The sequence below is a fragment of the Ursus arctos genome, unplaced genomic scaffold, assembly GCF_023065955.2.
Source record: "Ursus arctos isolate Adak ecotype North America unplaced genomic scaffold, UrsArc2.0 scaffold_13, whole genome shotgun sequence".
Classification (NCBI taxonomy): domain Eukaryota; kingdom Metazoa; phylum Chordata; class Mammalia; order Carnivora; family Ursidae; genus Ursus; species Ursus arctos.
This window is the reverse complement of record NW_026622797.1, coordinates 29,155,124-29,181,023: the sequence shown is the minus strand read 5'-3', so window position 1 is coordinate 29,181,023 and position 25,900 is coordinate 29,155,124. Positions and strand designations below refer to the sequence as shown.

At 44.0% G+C, this 25,900-nt stretch overlaps 1 protein-coding gene across 3 annotated transcripts in view; it reads right to left on the bottom strand.

Annotated features, from left to right (window-relative positions):
* SLC2A12 (solute carrier family 2 member 12) overlaps nucleotides 1-25,468 on the bottom strand; it is a 55,795-nt gene extending 30,327 nt beyond the window's left edge. For 2 of the 3 annotated variants that reach the window (XM_026504838.4, XM_026504839.4), the window contains exons 1-2: nucleotides 25,147-25,468; nucleotides 5,520-6,851 (exon numbers count right to left, since the gene is read on the bottom strand). In XM_026504838.4, coding sequence (XP_026360623.2) covers nucleotides 5,520-6,851; nucleotides 25,147-25,261 — 1,447 coding nt within the window. In that variant the 5' untranslated portion in view covers nucleotides 25,262-25,468. Of the gene's footprint in view, nucleotides 1-3,817; nucleotides 4,683-5,519; nucleotides 6,852-25,146 lie in introns of those variants that run through there. The other variant, XM_026504840.4, reaches the window with a different exon arrangement.
* Nucleotides 25,469-25,900: the final 432 nt, after the last annotated feature.

Sequence of the window (25,900 nt, the reverse complement as noted above, 5' to 3'; positions counted from 1 at the left end):
GCACGGGAGACAGAGCAGCGCAGGGAGGGCTGCACGTGGGCAGGGGGCGTCCCTCAGCTCTCAGCCCATGAGGCGTCTGTATGTACTTCTGCGTGAGTGGTGGACCCAGAGCACCAAGCCACTGACTACAAGGTAAATGGTGTCCCCCGAGTTGTGCAGGCACCCAGACAGAGCTGGGTAAGATGATGGCGGGCCCTGAAAATCACAACATCTTTCCCTCAGAGAGGAGTCAGACGGTAGTAGAAAGAGGATGGAATGAGGCTCCAGAGGCCTGGGGTTCTAGTCCTAAATCTGTGTGACCTCCACCTCTTGGACTTCTTTCTCTTCTACAAAAGTAATATGGTGGGCTAGATCATTTCTCATCTTCACTTCATCTTGAAAGGTATTTGACTTCTCTGATTTCGTAGAAAGTAGGAAGCCATGGAAGATTCGTGATCCGTGCTGACATGAGCAACACGGTAATAAAGGTGCCCTCCTATGAAGGATGGGTAGGCGTGGGAAGAGTCTGCAGCCTAAGAGAACTACAGGAAAGGTCTTCCAGGAATCTAGACATGAGCTCATAAGGGGTGGACTGGGATGGCAGAAACAGGAAGGAAAAGATAAACACAGGAGCCATTTGTGAGGGGAAATGCAAGAGCGTTTGGTCATTGACTGGATTGAGAAAAGGCCCCAGAGCTCAGATTGAATGACAGCATGGGACGTTCCCCTGGCATAAGGGAGAAAAGAATTCAGCATTGGGCTTCTTGCATTGGGCTGATAGTGAAGCATAAAAGTGGAAAAATCCAGTACTCATTAGGAGAAAAGGAACTAGAAGCCATATGACACGATAGAACTAGAGATAAATGAGAGTCATCAGCTCAAGGGAGATCATGAACACCCCTGAGAAAATAAATGTGGAAGCTTTTCCAATGCATTAGCAGAAGAGTGGTTTTTGGTTTTATAGCTAAAGAAACAAAAGCCAAGAGACATTAATTTAATGACCTCATCTCTTTTCAGAAATAGATGGAATGGAAGCTAGTCATACAGTTTAACAATTAATGTTTTAATTAAAAGAAATAAATATCTATCACAGCATTTGATGAGAGCATTCAGGGCCCTTGACCTTCTGGAATTTTTTTTTTCATATTCATATCTATTCTTTCTGCGCCCAGAGTTTATTACCCTGGCGGTTCTGTACTGTGTCCATTTAGCAGAGCTGGAACTATGTTTTCCAGAGTTCCCTCCCCTGTATAGTTTTCAGTAAGGGCTGGCCTGAAGATAAACTTGCAGGAGACTTGGAAGGCCAGAGTGACTCATCAGCCCTGTGCTGGGTCCTAGACATCACTGCAGTTTGTCACGTTGCTGTGACCTGCTGCCTCTCCTTGCTGGTCTGGAGAAGCAGCCAGTGCGTGGGTCCCCTCCTCCACCTCTCCTACTACTAGACCAGGCCCACAGTGAGGGCTCTATAGAGAAGGACACCTGTTTTCTGAATGTGGCCAGTGTCATCAGTGTTGATGTGGTGAGAGACAGATGCGGGCTCCAATCGCTTTTCACAGATTCCAGTTTGCCCTGGCTTTGAGTCCAGCTTTTCTTCCCCGGCCCTGCTGACCTGCAGAGACTGCAGGCCACAGCCAGATGCGGAGACAACAGGCTTCCACAGGCTTCTTCACCAGCTTCTCTTTGTGGCCCCGATGAGTGACTTTCTCCTTTTCCTCTCACCGTCGCCTTTGCTTTCTCAGTGTCTTCCACAACTGTGTGAAGTGCAACCCTTGTAAGAAATTCCTTGTCCCCTATCCCTCACTGTGGTTCCACTTCCCTGATAGAATTGCTCACACTGCCTTATTATCCAGGCCTTTCTATACCCAGCCTCCCTTTAATTGATAGTACTTTGTGCTTTTCACTTATTCTCAAGGGACCATTGGCTATCAGAAAAGGGTGATGAAATTTTAAAATGCATCTTAATATTTTTAAAGAGTCATCATGATAGACTGAGGACCAATATGAAAGCACTGGCTACAGGGAGATTTGGGAATACTATCTATTGGCTTCTGACACCTGACCCTGGAAGCCTCCATAGCACCCAAAACTACCCAGTTGCTAAGTGAGAGAGAAACAAACTCCCACCTTATTTCAGCCACTGTTATTTTGGTCTCTGTTATGGCTGAGTTTGAATTCTAACCAAATACACATTAAACATTATCTTAATCACATTCAGTTATTCAAGTAAGAGCACATCAAGACTTATCATTATCCTCCCTCTGTTATCCTGTAGCTCAGCCTTATAAATGGACATGCTTGCTTACTGAGCAGAGCTTCAGAAAAAGAGAGACTGTCTCTCTATCTTGCATAAAATGCAGAGTGACCCATTTAATAGCTTTCTGTGATGGACAGTGATCTACTATTTCCATTCATTCTTACTTCTAATGTATCTTCATGGCAGACTAAATTGAAAGGAATTGACATTTATTTACAAGACCAACACTGGACTATCTTTTCTTGTCTTGGACTAGGCATTACCACTGAATTTCAGAAGACCAGAGGTATTTTCAATTATTTGAGAAAGTCACTTAGCCTGTCTGAAATATAGTGCCACCATTTATAAAATTTGGTGAATACTCTTTCTTCACAGGCTTGTCGTGAAGGTAAAATGAAATACTCCAAAGTATGTAAAGCCTTCCTATTACGTATTTGACATTATTGGTGTCAATGAATATTAGTAAAATCTAAAGCCCTAATTACATTTTGAAAGAATTAGTATAGAATACTCTTCAAAGAATCCTAAAAGGCAAGTAACAAACAGCCCCCAATAATTTCTTTCAAAATCAAACTAAGTTTCCTGAAATGGGGAATTCTTGCTCTAATACAATAACGTATCAGATGATATGCTAGTGACTGCGAATGGGCTGCGTTTTTCGAAGTTACCCAAAAACTAAAGAGAGAAGGGTAGTATGAGCCGGGGAAAACTCTGACCATGAATAGGGGGGTTCTAGGAGTTTAAGATTAACATCTCGGATATAATATGTGCCATGTCACAATCTCTGTTAACCTGAAAGTTTCTCTGACTTAAAACAAAGAAAGCATCCTTTTCTTTTTGCTAAGCTTTCCTTAGATTCTTAGTTGATTCTTGATATTTCAAAAGATTAGATCAAAAAAATTAATGTGAAAAATATTTTTAGCTTTATGTGACTCCATAGGAAAAAAAAAGATGTTGGCAAAAGAAATCAGTGAGGACAATATGTTTATCGTATGAACAAAACTGACTGTACTTATTAATATAGAAAAGTTCGCAAAGAAGGTTAAGTTGTTCCTTGGTACAAAATAACACTCGTATCTTGCTATTCTGGTGGACTTTAGAATCTCTAAAAATAAAAGTAGAAGATGCTTTCTCAAATGTCATTAGCTTTACATATAAGAGTAACCATGTAAGTATTTTCTGGACAATTCATATGTTGAAGTCCTAATTACCAATGTGATATTTGGAGGTAGGGCCTGTAGGAGGTAATTAAGTCATCAGGTAGAGCCCTCTGATGGGATTAGTGCCCTTATGAGAAGAGACATAATAAAGCCACCTAGTTCTCTCTCTCTCCATTCCTCCGCCATGTGAGGACACACTAAGAAAGTGGTGACCATCTGCAAACCAGGAGGGGGGTGCTCACCAACCACCAAATCTGCCAGCACCTTGATTTTGGACTTGCCAACCTCTAGCCTGTGAGTAAGAAATCTTTGTTGTCTAAGACATCCGGCCTTTGGTGATATGTTATAGTAACCCACACTAAGACAAATGTCTCCCAGGTACACACCCAAGATGATTGAATCCTGAAATAATAGTAGAAACCTGTTTCTAGGAAACTGTTTATTAATAATATTTACCATTGTTAAGTCTTAACAAGGAGGGCCAGGGTTCAGAAACAAGTCAGAGAGATCAGAGGCTGATGGTATTGTAGTCCTTACTCTACCTGTCCATCCACAGTTTTTTATAAGCAAATCTGTCTACTCCTAGTGCCAGAGGAAAGGCCAGCTCTGGTCATCCACAGTTTGGACCATGTGGCCTAGAGGTGTCCCTGAACAACCACTTATGACTCTGCATAGCAAAGAGCAGTCAATCAGATTCCTTCTCTCATTCTGTAAGTTGAAAGAGTCAATACCCAGAGACTGATCTCACTTAGAAGTGGGAGTAGACTGCACGGTAAGGAAACAGAGCTGCAGTAGAGGCCATAACAGCCATCTGCAAAGCCAGTTATTCGTGAATTGAGATTAAGCAGGCCAAACCTGCTGGTTGCTGACCAGAAAGAAGCAGACACAGGAAATATAGCTCAGTTAATTCAGACATAATCTTCTTGAAGACAGGGACAGTGTCTGTCTTGTTCATTACTGTTTCCCCAACATCTAGCATAGCTCTTTGTTATTGAAAAAAATGGCCACTTGATGCATATCACCTGAATGAATAGCTAATGACTTAACAGTAGATCACCAAAGCAAGCCTAAAGTGACTTTTTTTTCTAGAAACACTGTTAGTTCCTGGCACCAGAAAACTAAATTTGTCCACGAGATTCCTTCTCCTTCAACATAACTCATGTCTTCTCATGTTCCAAGCTCCACTACGTCCTTTTATTTGAGCACATTTGTTTGGTCCTTGATCCTTGTAAACAACAACAAGACTTTGTGTGAGAGAGGAAGGAAGAAACGGAGCCGGGGAGAGCAGTCTGAGAGAGAGAGAGAATGAGAGAGAGGTGTAAGAGTTGAGGCTGGGAGAGAGACTACACTTTACTTCCCTAAAGAGAGATTTAGACTGGGTGAGAAGCTGAAAGACATGGAACTGCAACAAACAACCTGTTCTAGAAACCTCTAGAAAGTTTGCTCAAGAGAAGTATTTAAGCTTCGTCCTTGGAGTAGACTAGCTATATAAAATAAGACAACTATATAAAATAAGCTATCTCCCTGTAAATTGTTTATATTGTATTGAATGGGAGTAACTTGACTCCCATTTTCCTGCTTAATGTGTAAAGTGCTCAGGGATGTAACTCGGATGATAAAATATATGGTACTTAAAGGAATAATCCACCCTCCTTCCCAACTCATCACTTCCTGTTCTTCATTATTACTGAATGCCTCCACTAGTGTGTCTTTAAGAAAATCTAAATGCTTGATTTTTTTTCTTCCATTTATGAAGAAGTCAAGAATGATATGGAAGAGAATGTTATCCCAGTAAACTGCTTTCATAAAACAATGTGTTCTCTTGGGCAAAACATATCTTTCAAGGTCTGGTTTATCCCCAATCAATCGCTGTTAAATTATCCTCATGTGACAGATAATGGAAAACTAATCCTTCTGTTGAATACCAGCCCTGCACATTTCAGAAAGGAAGTATGAGCTAAGCATACTTTCCACATTAGTAGAAACATCAGGTGGCCAGTATTATCCCATCTTACTTCTAGTAGTTTTATGTAAAAAGTACCACAGCCATAAGATGCTCTGATGGTCAAAAGCAGTATGTTAACATTCATAAGGGCAAAGGAAGGAATAAAAAATAAAATACTTACTTGGTCCTAGACCAATTGAAAAAGCAGCAACATAAACAAGCAAGCTGGCTAAGGAAAGCCATTTCAAGAAAGCTGGGACGTCTGCAGGGTCTGTGACTATCTGGTATTCAGCTTGGCTCAGTCCAGCATTTGGTAAGGTCGTCACCCCTCTCTTATCCATGTCATTTTTCGTGGGCATTAAGGAGTTTCTGGTGTTGGCAGTGATCCCCTTAAAGCGCTCTCTGAGAGTGTCATCACTGACTGACAGGTTTCCTGGCCCATAAAACACAGACTCATCCAATGACTGGTTGATGGGGCTATGGCTTCTGCAGATATTGGTGAAGTTCATGGGGATGTTGAGATTCGCGATGCCCATGGTCACCAGTGAAGCTGCCATCACTGAGGAGCCAACACAGAGGAAGGTTTTGCTCCCAACGTGGTCCACAAGAAGAGTGGCAGGGATGGTGCTGATGACCTTGACAACTCCGACCCCCGTGGAGGCAAGGCTGGCTGCCTCATTGCTTTGGAAGCCAACAGACTTCAAAACAGTTGATGCATAGAATAATATGTTTGGCTGACCGGTGACTTGGACAAAAAATACCAGTGTCAGGCCTATCATTACCCGGGTCCTCATGTTGTCCTTTGATCGAAACAGATCCCCAAAACTGTACTGATATTCATCTTTCAGGGAAGATTTTATCCCAGTGAGCTCCTCCGTTGTGTCCGAGATGGCTCTCAACCTTCTGAGAACCTTGCTAGCAGCTTCCTCGTGTCCTTTCATCACCAGAAACCGGGGACTTGGAGGAAGAAAATACATTGCAATTGCTTGCAAAACTCCCAAGGGAATAACAAGACCAAACATGTATTTCCAGCCCTGGGAAACATTAGCAAACGCGTAATTTGAAATGTAGGCGAAAAGTATGCCAATGACAATCATCAGCTCATTCAGGGACACAAGAAGACCTCTTCTGTGTTGTGGAGCGATCTCTGCGATGTAAACGCACGTGGCAATTGAAGAGAGCGAAATGGAAACCCCTATAGCAATGCGGCCTACGATGAGAACCGCGTAAGATAGACTGAGTATCAAGATTAGGCTTCCGAGTCCAAGGAGGCAGGATGACAACATGATGGCAGACCTTCTTCCATACCTGTCAATCAGGACCCCTCCAGTGAGGGACGCCAGCAAGGCCCCGATGAGGAGGGAGCTCACAACCATTTCCTGCTCGTGGCAGGTTAGGGCTAATAAGGTTCTTATCTGAAGAAGGGCCCCAGAGATGAGCCCAAGTTCATAACCCACTAGGAGGCCGCTGACAGCAGCAGTGACAGATGACAGGAGAGTAAACATGCCGCAACCTACGGGCAGAGAGAAGAGACAGAGAGGTCAGTTCTGCACTGTTATATAAATAACTTTATGTCTGAATGGAGACTTAACCTTGTATAAGTAAGTTTTTCAGAGCCCTGACTATAAGCACACACATAAATATAGTAAAGTAATATATTAACAAAAATGATTAGATGTAAAAGGAAATATCCTGTTTCTTTCATTTTTGGGAGGAGAGGGTGGAGACATGGAGGAAGTCACTTCCTTTTATTTGTGATGCTGATGTTGTTTTTAGTTACTAGCAGACAGCTATGCGAGATAAGCAGATGACAGATGATGAAGACTGAACAAACAAGAACACTGTTTAGTTCCTGCTTTGGCGTTGGATCCGAAATTCAGACAGCCGGGTTCCTCGGGTCCCGCTGCAGGCTGTTCTCTAAGGGCAAACCTTTGAGGCAGAGTAGAGAGGGCAGAAGTCTCAAGAAGTGCTACAGGCTTCCCCTTGTGTAGCCTGGGCTGAAATGAAGCACAGCCTCCAGGAACACTGCCCTCATATGTCCTTGGCCACATCCGGCCACAGTTGGCTCTTGCTGAAACCTATGAGGGTATTGGGTGTGTGTGTGTCTGTGTGTCAGTGTGCTCATGTGTGCCTTAACAAAGTTAAGGTTGTACCAGATGGAAGGAAGAAAGAAATGGAAGCAGGGGAGGGACATCCCACCAACATCCATTACTTGCTCCGAGGAAGGAGGCAGGGGAATGGAATGTGGGGGGAAGAAGAACAAAAGAGACTTCATATTGTTTTATTATTTTAATGTGAAAAACTGAGGAAAAATAGCAAAATGTTAACAGTCATTAATTTTCAGAAGTAGGTATGTGGACGTTTTTGTATATTTGTAACTTGTCAAAACAGAAAAGAAACAAAACAAAAACTAATCAAGGGAAGAGCATTGCAGGCACAGGAAACAATAGTTTGCAAGGTGTGACACAGGAAAGCATGTATTTGGAACTGCTGGACAGCCAGTACATCATATGTGGGACGCATCAGCTTGGAGAGCTGAATAGGATCCACTAAATTTGGATAGAGATAGAGGGGACACTTCAAACAGGGCCCTGCAAGTCAGTGACAACTTTTTATGGTTTTCCGAGTCTAAAGGGGTCAATGCACACTAAACGGTATGGGGGCACTGACACCAAGTTTCTTGCTGCTGGGTGCAGACTGGTTCTTCCAGGAGCAAGACTGATATCAGGGAGGAGTATGTTGCCTTAGAGTTAACAAGAGATATTGGTAGCTTAGACTTGCATGTTCAGAGTAGACCTGGAGACAAAGAGACAGATTCAAGGGAATTTGGAGGTAATAACGACTACACTTGTTCATGAATTGGAATTAGAAGGTGAAGAGGTGGGTCAGAACCCTAGATGGCTCCATGGTTTGAGCCATTGGTTGGGTGATTTCACAATGTCCAATACCCTGTTTACGGGCCTATATATTGTTCAGGGCAATATACTTACTGAAGGAGGCCTGAGAAGAGAACTGGTTATGACTGAGGGTAAAAGGAGGAGTAGAAATCAGAAGTTCTGTTTTATATTTACTGAAATGTTTTAGTTGTTTTATCTATAAGAACTTCAGTTAAAAATGTCAATTCAGACTAATATACAGATTTGAAGCTTAAAAGGTAAGTCAAGGTTGGAGATACGTTTTTGGGATTCAGCAGCATGTATCTAGGATTTAAAGTCATGGGAATGAATGAGATCACTTAGGGAGATCAACAGAGGAACAGGAGAAACAGGAATAGGACTGGGGCCTAGGGAATGCCAACATTTAAAAGAGGAGACAACAGCAAGGAGATGGAGAAGAAAAGAACTGAGATGTGTATAGAATGGACTAGAAATGTGTGTGGACACACATTCATCACAGGCTAAGCGAGGGCTATTTAACCCTACCATTGCAGGGGGTTAAAAAATGCTGTTCAGCTCTAGGAAAAGAAGCAGATCAAATAAAGTTGGTCTGAATCTCTTCCCATCAGAAATAGCCAAGGCATTTTCCATCTCCAGAATCCTGGGACATAGGTGACTTCAAAAAATAAATCTAAAAAGGATTAAATAGTTAGATGGAGGAACAAATAAAAATGCAATAATCCACAGTAATATAAAATTAATTCATGAGCACAGTGAACACAAACCATTAAATTGAAATTAAATCAGTAATTTATCTAGCTAATCAGAAAGCAAATATTTAGTACCAGTACATGGCAGACATTTTCCTAGGTACTGGAAGGCATATCTGTAGCAATGAAAGAAACCAGATGTAGTTACGTAGTTGTCCCCCAAGAAACTTAATATTCTGGTGATATCTCTATTATCTATCATTTATTATGCACTGCTGTAATTTTTAATTGCAAAATTACTTCAAAGTACTCTCTTATACTCATTCATGTCCTAAATTTCCACAGATTTTCCCCCATTGTGATCTTAAATCCTCATCTCTCTCTCTCTCTCTCTCTCTCTCTCTCACACACACACACACACACACTCACCAAATGTGGTAGAGCAACATATTTCTCCACCCCAAGGAGAATCAGGTCAAATCCTCACATTTGGATAAGGATATTGTATTGCTTCGTATCGTTACTTATCGTTTTATCTATGTTGGGCATATTGATTAGCTTCTATGTGCTTTGGCAATTGGTCTCTGATACTCAGATTAAAGAAATGAGGGTCATTGGAGAATGAAACACTAATAAGGCCGACTGTGGGAGGCACCCCAGGAGGGGATTTTGAGTGACACAGGGCAGCATGAGGATACTGAGTCAAGGACATGGCGGAACAGACTCCGGAACTGCTTGAGTAGCACAAGATTGTCCTTGGCACCTTGCCCTTCTCCTTCCCCTTCCTTGTTTTCCCTCTTTATTAGGTGGGAAATAGGGCTGCCCTACCAAAAAAAAAAAAAAAAAAAAGACCTCCTGAGGTACAAGAGTCCCTTCCTTTGATGCTCTATCACCCTACTTCAGACAGAGTCTGAGGTGGTGAGGTGAGGAGCAGTGGCTGTGAGGGGTGGGGCAAGTCACAAAGCCTGCTTCTTATATTGTGGGGGAAATGCTCCTGACGGGAGAGGGATCCAGTTTCTTTGTCCATTTTCTGGACTTAGCTTCACATGCCTTGTTCTTTTAGTCAGGGTTCACGGGACACCGACAAATTGGGATGTGTGTAAAGGGTCTGGAAACCATCCCAGTTTGTCAATGTCCCTCTGGAGACCCAGCCGCTACCACTGCATATAATTCTTCAGAAATATAATAAAATTATTTCCATATGAATTACTAAAAATTCTTTTTATAAAATTACAAGTTCTAAAAAAATGTTGTATATCACATATCTATCTATCTATCTGTCATCTGTCTAGGGGGTGGCCTTGAAAAGCTTAAAAAGGTGCACAAGATATTCTATGAGCCTATTCCTACATCAGGGGGCCTACCAACATGGGTTATATGCCACAGAATTAAGCTGAGGTCTGAACTATCTGTATCTTATTTGAAGAGTTTATCTTCCCTGTGATATTCTTGACCAAAACACATTTCTCTCATCTCGGTGTTGCTACTTATTACTGCTGACGTTCCTGTACAGTCTTCATGATGCCCACTTGCCCACAGTAGCCTGTGGAAGGTCAGTCCCTAGGGCCCCGGGACTACAGCCCCGTGACACTGTAGGACTTCCACCACAGGACAATTTCCTGGTGCTATTTTAGCCTATAAAAACAATGAAGAGAGACATAAAAAGTGGGGTTTTTTTTCTGTCTACGTTTTGGTTGATGATGATAAAAGCAAGGCATTATCCTACAGAAGCCAAAAGGGAGAAAGAACTTCTCCAAGAAATCTGGCCACGAACAGGAAGAACGAGCGCGTGGCTGGAAAGTGGGGTTTATGTTTGCCTAAACACAGATGGGAGAGTTTGGGCAGCTCGCTGGGTCCAGAAGAAGCAGCCAGAGCTAGAGGAGAGGGTAGGATGAGGAATTACAACGGGTGTTTTTCAAAGAACATCCAGCCCTAAAGTCAAACACTTCGCACTTCACTTTCTTGGTGAAATTTAGCATTTCCACCCGTTTTTGCTCATGGCCTTGCTTCACAGGGCCCCTTTCTTCACATTCATCTTCTCCAAGGGGCCACAGAGACTTCTCCGGCTTTTGCAGATGTCATGAAGCCACTTGCAACTGGTGCCCGCAGGCCCTTGGGTCATGCCTCCCTCTGTGTCTTGCTGCTTGGCTGCAAGCCCAGCAGTGAACCTTCTGGTGCAATGATGATTCTATAACAAGGTAAGAAAGTAAGACGGCTCATGGGAGATGCAGTCATGAGCAAGGGGCTTCACGTGAACGCCCTGAGACCCACATGGAGGACGCAGAAGGCAGGAGCCCCGCGGGCTGGGCGAGGCCACAATGGCTGCATTGTCGGCCACTCGTGGTGACTCACAGGAAGCCACGCTGTAACTGGCTGGCACACGAGACGCTCAATTTTCCATAATATTTGAGTTTCTGCCTACTCTCTGCTTTCCTTTGTTCCCCATATGCCTGCTACAGCCTAAGCACATCACGGACACACAGTGAACACCTGCCGGCTCACTAAACCCCGCAGCACGCGGCAGAGCATGTGCACGCACGTTCTTGTGGCGGGCAGCCAGGGGATTAGACAGCGTGGGCCCATGAGAATGCTTCAGAAATTTCCCCCTCCTTCATGTTATGCTCAAGAAAAACTTGCAGTGGTCCCCAGATGGCCTTGCAGGTGTGGCTACCACCTTTCTTCACTCCTCCTCCCTGAGTATCTTTTATCCCAACTCATCTTTCAAGAGTCATTTCAAGCGCCACCTCCCCCAGGAAGGCCACCTTGCTCTGCTTTATTCTGCAGCCTCACCCTTAACCCCTCGGTGCTCCTCCTGCCCAAAGAATGTGTTTCTAGGGCACCTGTCATCTTTCAAGGTGCTCATTTATTTACCCATTTGTCTTCTCCTACTAAACTGAAAGTCCTTAAAGCCAAGAACTCTGCTTTCTTTCTATCTGTATTCTCATCTATGGTCGTTGGCACAAGGTCAATGCTCAATGAATGTTTGTTGAGTGATTGAATAAAAGAATGAATGATAGCACTCCAGAATACGGATCCCTGGTCCTCTCCTGCCCAAGGTTCTGTCAGTAGACTAAGATGAATATATCGTATTATGCAACAGTCAGCATATACAACCTCATATTTACATAAATGCTTAGCATTTGAGCAGCATAGTATTAGCGTTTCCATAAAGCTTCCAGCACTATTATTAGCCTGGTCATTTAGCACCGCCGAAGAGACCATACATTGTTTCATTACCACGTGTACATTTATACTTTATGAAGCACCCGCCCCGTGTGCGGACTTGTTCTCTAGATGTTCAGACTGCAGCAGCCCCATTGGGGACTCAGGTTTCCAGGCTGCACAGCGGTCTCCAGGCACCAGGTCTTCAGCCCATTCCTACCCCTTGCTGTTTCTGGAAAATGCCACTCACTTTCCTGGACTTGAGCTCCTCTTCAGCTGTTCCCCCTCACGGCATGTCTCCCCGAACTTCAGAGCCTAGGGAAATCTGAGTCATCTCTGAAGATACAGTTTGAGACTCCCCTTCTCTACAAAACCTTTCCAGATGGCCTCTCTTCAGTTAGCATTGATTGCTTTTCTCTCCCTTGCCTTTCCTTCCGTGACTTCACAGCACCCTGGATTATATTTAGTTAAGCCTGTCACCTGCCTTAGATCGGGGGCACCTTGAGAGTAGGAGTGTCACCATCAAGGGACCCACACGGGGCCTGACACGAGCGCTCAGTACAGACTATCGGATGTTGCGTGAAGGAGCGCCGGCGTAGCCAGAGAGCTCCCCCAGACCCATGGAGGGTTGACGTGTGCTGTTCCACCAGCTGCCAAAGGTCCCAGGTGCTGCCTCTTGGCCCTAGACCATGTGCGGGGCCCCCTTCCGTGGTAAATCCTGGGCATTAGCCTTCATCTCAGCACTCTCCCCCTCCTCAGCCCCCTAACCCTCTTCAGAATACAATGAAACTCAGCCTCCCGCTACACCTGCTATTGTTTGACTTTGCTTTCTTTTTCATTTGTCAAATCTTGGGTTTGATTCAGTAGTGGCTGTACAGACACACTTCCCTGAAACCAATCTTCTCCGACTTCTGTGGGCTGGGCAGGTACCCAGAGGGGACATGGTTTACATGGGCTTATTCGCCCTTCCCTGCCTCTTGCTCTGTTCATTCTCTTCGTCTGCTGATGACATGTAGAGCTTTCCTTCTTTCCTCTCTTCCTTCCTTCCTTCCTTCCTTCCTTCCTTCCTTCCTTCCTTCCTTCCTTCCTTTCTTTCTTTCTTTCTTTCTTTCTTTCTTTCTTTCTTTCTTTCTTTCTTTCTTCTTTCCACTCATTTGTCTTTCGCTTCCCCCCCTTCCTTCCCTCCTTCGGTGTGGGACTTTCACGAGGATAAGTCTGGGCGCTTGCTTCTTCCAAATTCTGCTGCTCCTACCTGAGTCCTTCTATTGAGAAAAGACTTCTAGAATTTGGGGTTTCCCCCCTATTTGTTTAGTAGTCATTATTTATGTGTTCGTTGTATATATTCATCTCATTTCCTATCTCCGTCTTCTTGTCCTTTCTATGTGCACCTAGAAGAGTGTCTCCCATTTATCTTCCACGTCACAGATTTCAGATAATAATTTTGCACCTGCAGCTTTTGTGTCCTCACAGTTATTACAGTTTCACACAGTTCTGTCTACACCTCCGTCCTCGGCCCCGTCTTCACCTCGATTTATTTCCATTGTCAGACATGGTCCTAATCTCTTTTTTCAGAGTCCACTTTTACAAAAATTACAGAGAACAGAAACCAGATGCTTTCCCAAACTTACGCATGTTCCCTTAAAAAAGAAATCTTAAAATGCATCCCTTGCCTTTGTTTTTAAAATGGACTTGCCAATGGCCAGATTTGCAGTCTTCTCTTTACCCAGCCCCCAGATCAGTTATGATATTTTTGGCTGCAAGAAACCAAAACCTAAAAAACAAGGGTTTAAAACATTGTGGCATTTACTGTTTAATTAGCGAGAAGACCAAGTTGAGTTTGGTGTCTCCAAGGATTCACACTCTATCCATCCTTCTGTTCCCGCCTCCTCAGAGGGTTGGCTTTTGTCCCTGATTTGTCACCATATGTGCAAGGTGGCTGCCGCAGCTCCAGGCATAAAATTCTCTCACAACCAAATTCAAAGGCAGGTGACAATGGAAGAAGACGTGGGACAAGGCCTTTTTCCTTTTATCAGGGAGGGAACTTTCCAGAAGCACCATGGAAGATGATGGGTTTCAGGATATGCTACCCCTAAAACATGGTACCTTAGCTTACTGACTATGTTAAGCTGAAAGAGTTTGAGAAAATGGCAGAAGCAGGAGGGTCCCTCTGACCTTCCCCCTGCCCTTCTCTTCTGAAGCAGGTAACAAACCCTCACATGAGAGGGGCCCTCTCTACACCCAGAGGAAGGGAGCAATCTTTTCTCTGAAGACACAGAGAGGCCACGAAGGATTCGAACAAACAGGCGTTGCAAAGCCTCCCCTAGTTTCCTACATTTACCTCGGACAGCTTGACCTGCCATATTGCTCCGTGGCTGTCCACTCTTCATCAAACCCAGCATACAAACGCTCAGGCTTAGCCATTTCTTACAGTCTCTGTTTCCTGGCGAAGGCTCCGTGTCACGTAGAACGTACATGAAACACATGTGAATGCTTTTCTCCTCTAATCTGTCTTTGCCAGTTTAATTTTCAGACCCAGCTAAAGACTCACCCTAATGTCTCCTTGGCCAGACCCAGTGGGTTTCATGGTCCATCTTGGCAAGAGAGACTGAGACATGAGTGTCTGAATATTTTAGTTCCACAGATAGGAAAGGCAGAAAATGAGAAGGGAGTTAGAGCAGCTGTTGGGTTTTCAGTGGCTGACACACCTCATTCTAGCCACCGGGTGCAGCTGGGAGCTCGTCTTAGCTGGGCCAGGAGGAGCAACTGACATGTGCAGCTGATGAGGGAGCAGACGGCCAGCAGAGGGCAATGCACAGGCTGACACCCGCACCCCCCCACCAGGTGGGATCTGTGTGACGTTCCTCAGGAGCACCGGGCTGCCCTAAGACTAAGGGAAGGGAAAAAAAAAAACAAAACCAAAAACAAATGGTTAACGAATAGAGATCACAGTCCAAAAAGACAGGAGCCTCTCTCAGTTTACGAACTGTCTTAGTGATTAACAAGAAAAATGCATTCTTATCAATAACCTAACTTCCAGAAGGAAACCCCCACTGTCTTCATGTCAATGCTTTACTAGAGAGAAAAACCACCTTAATCTGACAATGGCAAGGCCTCCAGTATCTTCTAGGTCCTTTTCAGCATAAAAAAGTTCTTTTGAAAACCTCCTTTTCCTTACTTCTCCTAACTCCCAAGTATATAATAGGTCACCCCTCACAACCCTGGTGCGGCAGCTCTTTCTGCCCATGGGTCCTGCCCCCGTGCTTGAATAAAACCACCTTTTTGCACAAAGACTTCTCAAGAATTCTTTCTTGGCTGTCGGCTCTGGACCTCACCAACACTCAAAACGACACCACAGCTGCTGGCCAAATTTCTGATGTCTGGAAATTATTTTTCTGGTGTGACTCCACTGGACTGAGGAAGGAATTTTTTTGCTTCCATTTTTTGGACCCCTGACTAGGAATAAGAGATATGATTCCTGCATGATTTAAAGGAGCCTGTAGTTCTTTGCTTGTCAAAACCAGGACCTGCCAAACTACAGCTTCTGGAAGGCACCATTCCAGGGGCTCATCCGGCCTTTGTCCTTTCCTAACACTGATCTCTTGTTCTGGAATGCAATGAGCTGTCTTTCCTACCTGCCCAGAGTTGCTGACATCCTGAAAACTGTAGCCCCTGAGAGAGAAAGAGAAGTAATGGTAACAGGATGGTTGAGAAGATGGGACTGTGAAGCAAAACTTCAACCCTCTGCCAGTGCGGCTCCAGGGGTCTGTGGAGATGACTTCCTTTCAGCTGGCTCCTGAAAATTCTCTCAATTAGGGATACCCAGTGGGAGGATGTGCACAGCTAAAATTTTACTGCCTTTTATGCATTAGGCCCATGTTTGCATCTTATTTAGGGTTAAATGCTAACTCACTGATGAATATAGATGGCTTTCATGCTTTTGTCATGTTGCCTCTCTTTCCATGTTTTAACGGATATTTTCAATAGACAAGTAAGGGGCGGGGAGTGAATGTGCAGAACAAACCAGCAACCACGTCATCTAGAGACCTCTGAGGTTTCCTGGACGGGGCTCTCAGTGTGTGTGAGCTGTGGTGAGCTACGGACATTCGAGAATTAACAAAGTCTTTACAAAGGATCCTCATCCCATCAATGATTAGTGAACGTTGGAAAACAATAGTAATATACATCTCTGTACTTTAAGATTTCAAACGTATGCAGATATGATGAAAAAAATGTAAAAAAAAATTCAAAGTGCCAGTGATTGCACAGTAACTCTCTATCAGTCTGTATTTTCCAATATATAAATATAAAACTGCGAGGGGTGCCTGGGTGGCTCAGTTGTTAAGCATCTGCCTTCGGCTCAGGGTGTGATCCCAGAGTCCTGGGATCGAGCCCCGCATCGGGGTCCCTGCTGAGAGCCGCTTCTTCCTCTCGCACTCCCCCTGCTTGTGTTCCCTCTCTCACTGTCTCTCTCTGTCAAATAAATAAATAAAATCTTTAAAATAAATAAATAAATAGATAAATAACAAACTGCAAAGAGTATGATGTGAGGATTTAAAGTTATTGCAGGACGGGCGCCTGGGTAGCGCAGTTGTTAAGTGTCTGCCTTCGGCTCAGGGCGTGATCCCGACATTCCGGGGTCAAGTCCCACATCGGGCTCCTCTGCTGGGAGCCTGCTTCTTCCTCTCCCACTCCCCCTGCTTGTGTTCCCTCTCTCGCTGGCTGTCTCTCTGTCAAATAAATAAATAAAATCTTTAAAAAAAATTAAAAAAAATAAAGTTGTTGCAGGAGTTGTTAAAGGAGTCTACATATCTGAAAATGACTGTGAATCATCCGTAGTGCATTTAAAATTTTTAAATTAAGGAAATACACTGGGAAGAAACAAATAATATTGTAAAGCCTGTGGATGTAAAACTCTTAGGAAGGGCACTTTATTTACTAAGCGTAAATACCTGGATGGTCTCCTGGGTGTTAAGGGAGAGGTGCATGGGGCAAGTTGGTAACATACAAGACTATGGGAAAGAGAGAGAAGAAGAAAAGCCAAGATGTTTCATATAATATAAAGGACAAATTTTGATGTGTGTGTGTGAGAGAAAGACAGACAGACAGAGAGAGCAAGAGAAAGAAAGTTCAAGAAAGAATGGCAAAGAATGCCCAGAAAGAGGAGAAATGCAAGAAAATACCCAGACTTGTTGTCAGGTTGTGGGGGAGGGGTGGGGCTGGGAAGCCACATAAGGAAACAAGAGAGCCACAGGCCACAGGGTTTTACAGAAGTTGGTTTACAAGAAATTCCTTATGGTGGATTTGAGAGGAGACTTTTAAGAATGGGCCCATAGAATATCTAATTGCCCTATAGCTCTCTTCAAATCATAGTAATGATCCACAAAGAGCTCATATGAGTGGGATTTGAGAATGGGAAGGAAAAAAGGCTGTGATCCACATATGGGTTGGAGCAAGGATAAAAGAAAAGACAAGTTGCATGAGGTGAAAGTTAACAATCTGTGGAGACAGGAAGTTCGCCCAAAAAGTGATCGGAAGAACAAGACTCCTAAGGGATACAGTGTGTGTTTGAGGATTGGCAGAGAGGGGCAGAGAGCAAGGAGGCATGTGGATTTAACCTTATAGGGGCTAGAGCTCTGTTTATTGAAATATTAAAAGAATAGTGGCCCCAGGAACTCGCAGGTTTCAACATGCTGGAGAGGCTCTCTAGGGCCCCTAGTTCTGTCCCCACTGTGATCACTTGCAGAGACTGGCTTGGTTTCTCTAAACTGATACGGTCTCTTCCTAAGAATTCTCCCTCTCATGGTACTTAGCACAAAGGTTTCCTGATATGGTCCCTGCTTACATCTTGAGATTCCTTTGTCATCCTCTGGCCCCTGGATGAACTCTGTGCTCTCGTCATACAGAAATATCTGTAGGTCCCCGAATGTACCATTCTCTCTTCTCAAAACTGGCACACAAGCTATTTTCTCAGCTTATAATGCTCTCTGTAAACGCATTGACCTCAGTTACACCTTCTTGATTCAGCTTCGCTCTACTATCTCCCAGAATCCATTAAAAGCTGGCAGAGCTCCCCCCCCCCCAGTCCTTAGCAGAGCATCGTTCATCTGGCTACCTTCCTCATCGTGGGTTCCCCCATCTCTTGTCCTTCTCCACCAGCTGGTAATAAGCATCTGCATCGCGTGCATGTCTCTTATTCACCACTGGACGCAGGGTCTAGCATCATGTCTGAGTCTTAGTAGACTTAACATTGGTTAAACAATCATCTTCTAATTACTTAGATTCATATCTTTCTGATGAGTTGGTAAAATCTATAGCCATGGGTAATGTCTTATGTGTCTTTTTTCACTCTGAAGTATCCAGCTCAATAAGTATTGCTGAAGCAGAATGTTCTTTAGTTCAGCTGGACAAACACTTAATTCATTTACCCATTTAACAATGAAGCATGTATATGTGCCGCCACTGTGCTGGGCACAGATGGTGACAGGTCCGTCTGCATAAACAGTGCGAGCAGCACGGTGGTTACCGTGAGCCCTTCGCGGAGAGATTTCCCAGCTTACATCTGGATTTGAAGGCTCAAGACGGTGGTTACTTGTCCCACATGCATGTGATCCCTGATGGAAATACAGAGGAAAGGCAGAGTTCCTACTACTTATGAATTGCCCAGTATTTCCCAAGCCCACAGTACTTGTGGCCAGCTCAGAACTCTGATAGGTACCAGAATATATATTTTATCCAGAAACTTATAACCTGATAGCCAAAGATGTGTTGCATGGAAAATTAGGGAACTAACTAAAATAAAAAACAATAAAGTTCTGAAATGAGTGTAACAGGGACCCCAAATCCCAGATCAGATCCCAGAACAGAGCAGGAAGTAGAGAGAGCAAAACCCTCAGGTGGGCAAAACCCCCGGTTGGATCTTAGGGTACCGAGATTCTGCCACACATTACCCATGCTTCCTGGAGCACGTCCCTTTGCTTCTCTCTGGGAGGGGCCTGGGCTGAATGGTGAAGGTACAGTCAGGAACCAAAGTGCCTGACGAGTTACCAGCTGGCTTGTGACATGTCCCTTAACCTTTCTGTTCCCCAGTGTCCTCATTCCTAAGATATAGATAATAACATTACCTACTTCATAAAGTTGTTATGAGAATCCATGAGCTAGAAAACTGCGTTCGGCATGGTAATGTTTGCTGTTTTTCTCTTAGCCTCAGTTTGCTTATCTGCGAACCGGGGATAATATTACCTCGTTGGCTTGTTGTAAAGATAAGAAGGGATGATAATAAAAGAAGTACTTGACCCACAATCATTATTCAACAAGGATTTGTTTAGTCTGAATCCGTGGGGTAAAATCGCCATAACAAGCAAGTAAAACTTTGAAAAGTCTCCCTTACTGATAGCGCAGGAAGTAAAATGATACCTTGTTTCCAGCATAACAATTATGCCTTTTCATAAATTCTCGAATTCCTTTGTTTTTGGCAGTACCTACATAACTGGGCTTACATCATGAAAAATTCTTCCTGTGATTTTGCCTGGGGCTTTCAACAATTTTGTTTCCCAATGGACTCGAAACATTTCATTAGCTTGGGAATGCTCTCTCACCTTACAAATTGACCTTAATCACAACTTTTCTCTCTATTCGTAAAAGTCTTGCACATCTGAGGCTGATATGCCATTGCGGGCTGGTTTCTAAATGAGCATTGCACATTGCTACCAACTCCAACTGCCACAAAGTGGAAAAGCAGCTGCATTTCAGGAGTACATTTTGGAGAAAATAATATGAATGTAACCAACAGCCCCCAGAGCCTCACTCTGCCAGGCTGACCTGAGTCATGAGTGTTCCTGAGAAACAATTACTTCCAAGGGAAACACCATGAAACAGCTTAAAGGTGAATTACACTTGATTTACTCAAGGAAAAAAAAATACTCTTATAAGTAAAACAAAGGACTGCATTTTTCTCCCTGATATTTTGGCAAAATGGTATAAAGTGAGTAATTGTTCAAAAAAGAAGGAAAGCTACTAAAAATAAAATAACATGATCATTTATTTTAGTCTTATTATTACTTCTACCTAAATTATTTAGAAAAGTTAGTTTATCACCGAGGCATAGACATTTAGCAAGTTCATAAATGACTGGGTTGTTACATAGGAAATAAAATGATACCAATGAGCCAAAACAAACCAAAATTAAATTTAAAAGGACCCTATGAATTTATGTTTCACTACAAAGATTATATATTTGACTCAAAGTTTCAGCTGGGAAATATCTGGGGCGATTTCAAGTCTTTTGCCTTTAACGGAGATTGGGTACTTTCTGAGGGAAGATGGATGAAAAATTATCCTTATTTGGCATTTGGTCAAACAGCCCCTTGGGAAGAAGCCCATTCCAACCTGCCCCCTTACTCACCACCATAACTCAATGTCTTTTTACATGGCTTTCATCCCCTCTTTTATTCAATAACTCATCTTCTTGCGGAAGACTGTGCATGAAGAAAAAACTGAACCAGGGAGCCCCAACTCTGCTCCATTTAAGATCGTATACAACCCATGCTTGCTCACCCAATCTGAGTAAATAGCTGTTTCAATGCTTAGAGGCACAAGCTAATTGCGCACTAATGGAACACCACTGGGAGCTCTCAGAACATTTCACACCCTTAGGCTAAGTATTGCTTAAGTTCCTACTACTGAGAAAATGCTACCTACAAAACCATATTCAAGAACTAACCATTCTTGAATGAAAAATAGAATCCCATACATCTACGGCAATTAAAAATAGCATTTTAAAGTGGGCTGAATCACCTTTGATTTACACATGTAAATTGGAGTTTCCTTAGGCAGCTCCAGGATGGATTCACTATATTTTGAGATTTTTTTTTTCCAGGTAATAGAAGATCCAGCCCACTAAAACGTACCCCGTTAAAAATTCACAAACAGTGCTCCTTAAGGGCTACCACTAGGCTTGTTCCTGGGATCTCAGAGGCCTCCGCTCCTGCTAGCAGTCGGGGTGCTAGACAGAAGGGTGATGTTAAAAATATTTAATGACTGGGAATGGGGCATTGACTTATTCGAACAGACATGAGCTGGAAAACCAGCTCAGGCACCCTGGTGCCTGCTAAATAACCTCGGTCCTCCCCAGGTCAACCACATTGCATAAAGGCTTTGGTGGTGTCTGCCAGGCCTGGCCACCTGCAGATGCCCACTGATGCATGTCTGCAGCTGCGATGGCCGCCCGGAGTGAGTCTGTGGCAAGTGGCAACCTCTCTGCCCTCTCCAGGTCACAGTGATCCCCAAGAGAAACAAGAGCCCTGACTGCGTGAGCCAGACACCACCCAGAGTTTGTGGCGAAACAGGTGACACCATGTTTGCTTAGTGCCTTCTCTCTTTCTAGGTCTTGGAGATGCCACTTGCAGGAACTTCACAGTCACAAAAAGCCTCAAGTTTAGACTTTTGATGGGATTTCCAAGTGATGTTACATGCACAAGTATAGAGATAAGCTTCCTGAAGTGAAAAGAGAGATGGCTATCTTTAAACCTGGTCTTATTCCCAGACAAAAAGAGTCTATAACCCCTCACAGATTCACATGTCTGTAAATCCCGTCACTCCCTTGGCAATAGCAAGCTGCATACAATAACTTTTTGTTGTTATCAGCCATTAATTTATTAAATACGTGTGTTTTTAAAACACAATAATTTTTGTTACAGGTTTTGTCACTCTTTGATATATGGAAAGCCTGGAGAAATGGTAATGGCTAAGGCCCTGGGTCTTCCCAAAATGACTGGTTTGTTGTTAGAACTGTCCCTCTCACAAGCAAGGCTCTGTTATGAGGTCAAGCTGGTTGGCCTGACTTACACTTCCCTGGGGATAAGCTTGCTTCTAAAAGTCTCCTCAGCTGTCTGACAAGTAAACTTCCTATGGGGCTGCCCAAAGAAGCCTGAGAAAGCTAAGCCTGACTGAATTCAAGGGGGCCTGGTTTAGGCTAACCCTGGGAATCCAAGACTCAGTAAGAGCATAGTAAAAATGCCCTGACCTCAAAACCATGGCCTGCATAAGCAGAGAAGTGATGGACTTGTGGTTTGCTAATGTGGCCCCACTCAGGAGTCTGCTCCGGGATACAAGGGGTGGGAAGGGAGCAGGGAGCCACTGGCCTCAGGTTTTTCTTTACTCTACCTTCCCTCTTTTCTTTAGAGGTGCCATGATGACTTCTCTTACATATCAATCGCCTGTGGATACTCAGCTGATTAGCACAGTGTGCATTTCTTGAGGCTCAGGCTGTGGCATCTTGGATTGAGAAGTGTCTTAGTGGGGATGAAGCCCAGCCCTTTCAACCGGGTCAGTGCGTCCCGTTCTAGGGACCTGGGTTCTAGTGCATTTGGCAGCTGGATGTGCCGGGCTGAGAACCTGCATTCATACAATGAATATTGTTCTTGGTTTTGAAACTTTGGGCAGGTGCTGGTGGGATAGAGGGGGCCTTAAGGAAACCCTTCCTCTAACCAAGCATTTGAAACATGTAATTAGAAGAGCCTGGGAGACCCATCTGAGCTGGAGGAGGAGGCATCCGGCCTCCCGGGCCAGAGACACCACGGTCAGTTTTGCACCAGCACTGAACGAACTCGGGCCAACCACACGTCTTCTCTCCCTCGTGTGAGATGTTCTAGCAGTGCCTTTTCTAATATCACCTGTACTGTGGTCGGCTCTAGGCACCAGGATTGAGCTCAACCCTGACTATGAGGTCAATTATACATGTCTATGAACACTAAAGCATTTATGGAAAATACATGCACTTTGAGTCATAACCTCTTGAAAATGAATTTAAGTTCATTAGCTTCTAGTCGCTGGAACAAAGCATTCTCTCCTGCTGAAGAAGGGGTTGGCAGAGCAGGATCTGGGGGTGCAATCATGGAGTTTAGGATTTTTTGTTTTGATTTGTTTTTCAGTATCTCAAATGATTTAATTATCTCTCCCTGGGTTGTGTGACTTGTTCCTCTTTGTGCTTTAATTTTCCCATCTAGGAATATAGAAAAGTGTGTATCTTCAAATGTAGGACTAGAATGATAGTTATCGAGCATATTTAAATACTCTGAATTTCCTGGGTGAAACTATGAAAGTTTAAAATACAAAGAAGTCAAAAGAAGTATTTGACAAGCATTATTTCATTAAGCTTCAGCATCTTTACAAAACAGACTAAAGTATAAGCCCAAACCACACAGCGAGCCTACACTATGCATTCGGTAGATTAGATAGATAGATAGATAGATAGATAGATAGATATAGATAGATACATAGATATAGATAGATAGATGATATAGATAGATAGATATAGATATATAGATATATATATATAATCACTTTTGAGTACCAAGAGATGTCTCAGACAATTTAGGAAAATTTACACAAGTAATACTAACATGTCTGTATTCATCTAAATGGAAACTATAGCACAAATCAAAGTTTTATTCATTTAAGATTTGGGGGAACCATTTTGGCTTCCTTTTCTGTATAATAAAGGTTCATTTAGAATTAAATTTAAAAAATAACTTAGAGTATTTATCCATTTATCATTTCTTTAGAACAGAAACAGTTGCACGTTACATTGCATTTTGTGCGTATATTCCATCTTTCCAAACACAAATCCTTGTGACCTTACTTCAGGGTAATTACGCTCTTGCACAATTTAACCTATTATGAGTACACCGTGCTTTCAAAGCTGTATCAAAATTAAATAGTCCATTTTTAATTGTTGCTGTAGAGGCCCCCTCAGGACAAAGTTTCTTTTCTTCTTTGTGACATTATCACCAACTATTTAGTGAACCCTTTTGTTGATTTGGCCACCTCAGCCGGCTCTGGAGCTCAGTCTTTCAGGAACTCAGAGAGAACATTGCGGTTCTTTCCCTGAGCCCTCAAATACAAGCTTCCCTGGGCTGTCCTGAGACTAACGAGCCAGGGAGCACACGTGGAGGGAGGGGCAGCCCTGTGTAAGAGAGGGGCTCGGCCATCCTGAAGGATGACCCCAGACAGTCACTCTTGACCAGAAGTGGGAAAGCAGGAGAAAAGCTGAGCAGGGAGCAGGGTAGGGAAGTCCGACAGCTTCTCATTGCCCAGGAGCCAATCCATGCCTCCGACAGAGGGGTCGTGGATTCAAGTCCAAAATCAGACAAACCCAGGAATCAAACATAACTTTATAGAGCCATCGCAAGGGGAAAGGTACAGGTCTTTTCAATCATTTAGTATTCTGGATTATTCATGAAATTCCGATCTATGACCTGGGAATCTATGGCATGGTGAAGGCGAGCAGAGCTGAGGAAAGCCTTAGAGAGAGAATTATTTGTGTTTGATTTAATTTCCTATTACGATTAGTTTCTATTCCTTTGGGAAGCAACTGAAAGAGTCAGAAAGGATAGCCAAAAGCTCGTAGCGTGTTTGTGGGATTGGTACATGTGGAAGTAAAGAACAACATTCGGTAGAGCAAAGATCACTGACATGAATTACAATTTTTTCAGATTTCACCTCCGAAAGGAAAAAGTATTAAAGGAACCTCAGTTTGAAAGACCAGTTGGAAAGAGAGCAGGAGCAAATCAAACAGAGGTTTTAGGCTTGAATTCATTACAAATTCATTACAAACGGAGGCTGGGAACTTAAAAAAGAAAGTTGTGTTCATTGATTACATAACTAATACTTTTCTGAAGCCTACTGAAAATACTGATTTAAAACACGGTGGTTCTAAATGTTACAGATTGCCCATTTGTGCCAATAAATGAGAAAGTGTGTGTGTGTGTGTGTGTGTGTGTGTGTGTTTACACATGGGACTCTCTTGCCAGTCACTCGTCCCAAAATGAAAGAGTTCTACATTCTGCCAACACAGTCGACGGACCATCCTGCCAGTCGTGGGACTTGGATCTGCACATTACAGCTCCGTGTCATTCCCGCTCCCACCGGATCCTGTCCCCTTCTCTTCACGCACCTCGCCCGCTCACGTGTACACACACACACACACACACACACACACACACACACACGCGGGAGAGCCGAGGGCAGCACGCGGCTCCCGCCGGCCCGTGCCTCACTTTACCTCTGGCCCAGGGAGGATGCCGGCTGCCGCTGGCTGTGCCGCTGCCCTCCGTCTCGGCCGCTCTCCCCTTCGGGCTCAGCAGAGCGGGGCCCTCGGTGTTTTCAACAGGTACCATGGTCGCGTAGAAGTTACAGGCGCTCCCGCGGCACCCAGCCGCCCCCGCTGCCCGCTCTGACAGCAGTGGTCACTTTCCCCATGGTCGCCTGCTAAAGAAGGGTGGGAAAAAAAAAAACCGGTGTGATTTGTAACCAACTTTGTTTCTATTTCCGAAGGCTTTGCCCTTTTCGGTGACACAGGCTGTCGCTATTCCAGGCAGCCTATCACAGGCAGGGGGAGGGCCGGGCTCCGAGGATTGTTTTCGCCTTCAGATGCCGGGCTGGAAGCAAGGGGTTAAAAGGCTTGGGGACGGAGCTCAGACTCAGTGTTTGGCCATTAGCTGGGGGTGCGGGGGTGGGGCGGGGGGCTCTTCTATGCCTGCACCTTTGAAAAGAGGCAGAGAAGAGAAACAGGCAGCTTGAAAGGGAAGGAGAGTGACGGGCCCAGAATGCTCACAGATGGTATCAGTTACTCTTGCAGAGAGGGGAACAATTTATGCAAAGACATACCCGCAGGAAAAGTGTGTCAGTTTTTCAGCACGGCTGTTATTCCAAGAGTCGTGACACTTACTGTTTCAACAAAGCATAAAACATCTTTACTGTGTCAGCCTGATTTTGCTCTAGGTGAATGCGGTCTGTCCTCTTTCTCTGCAAGGCCT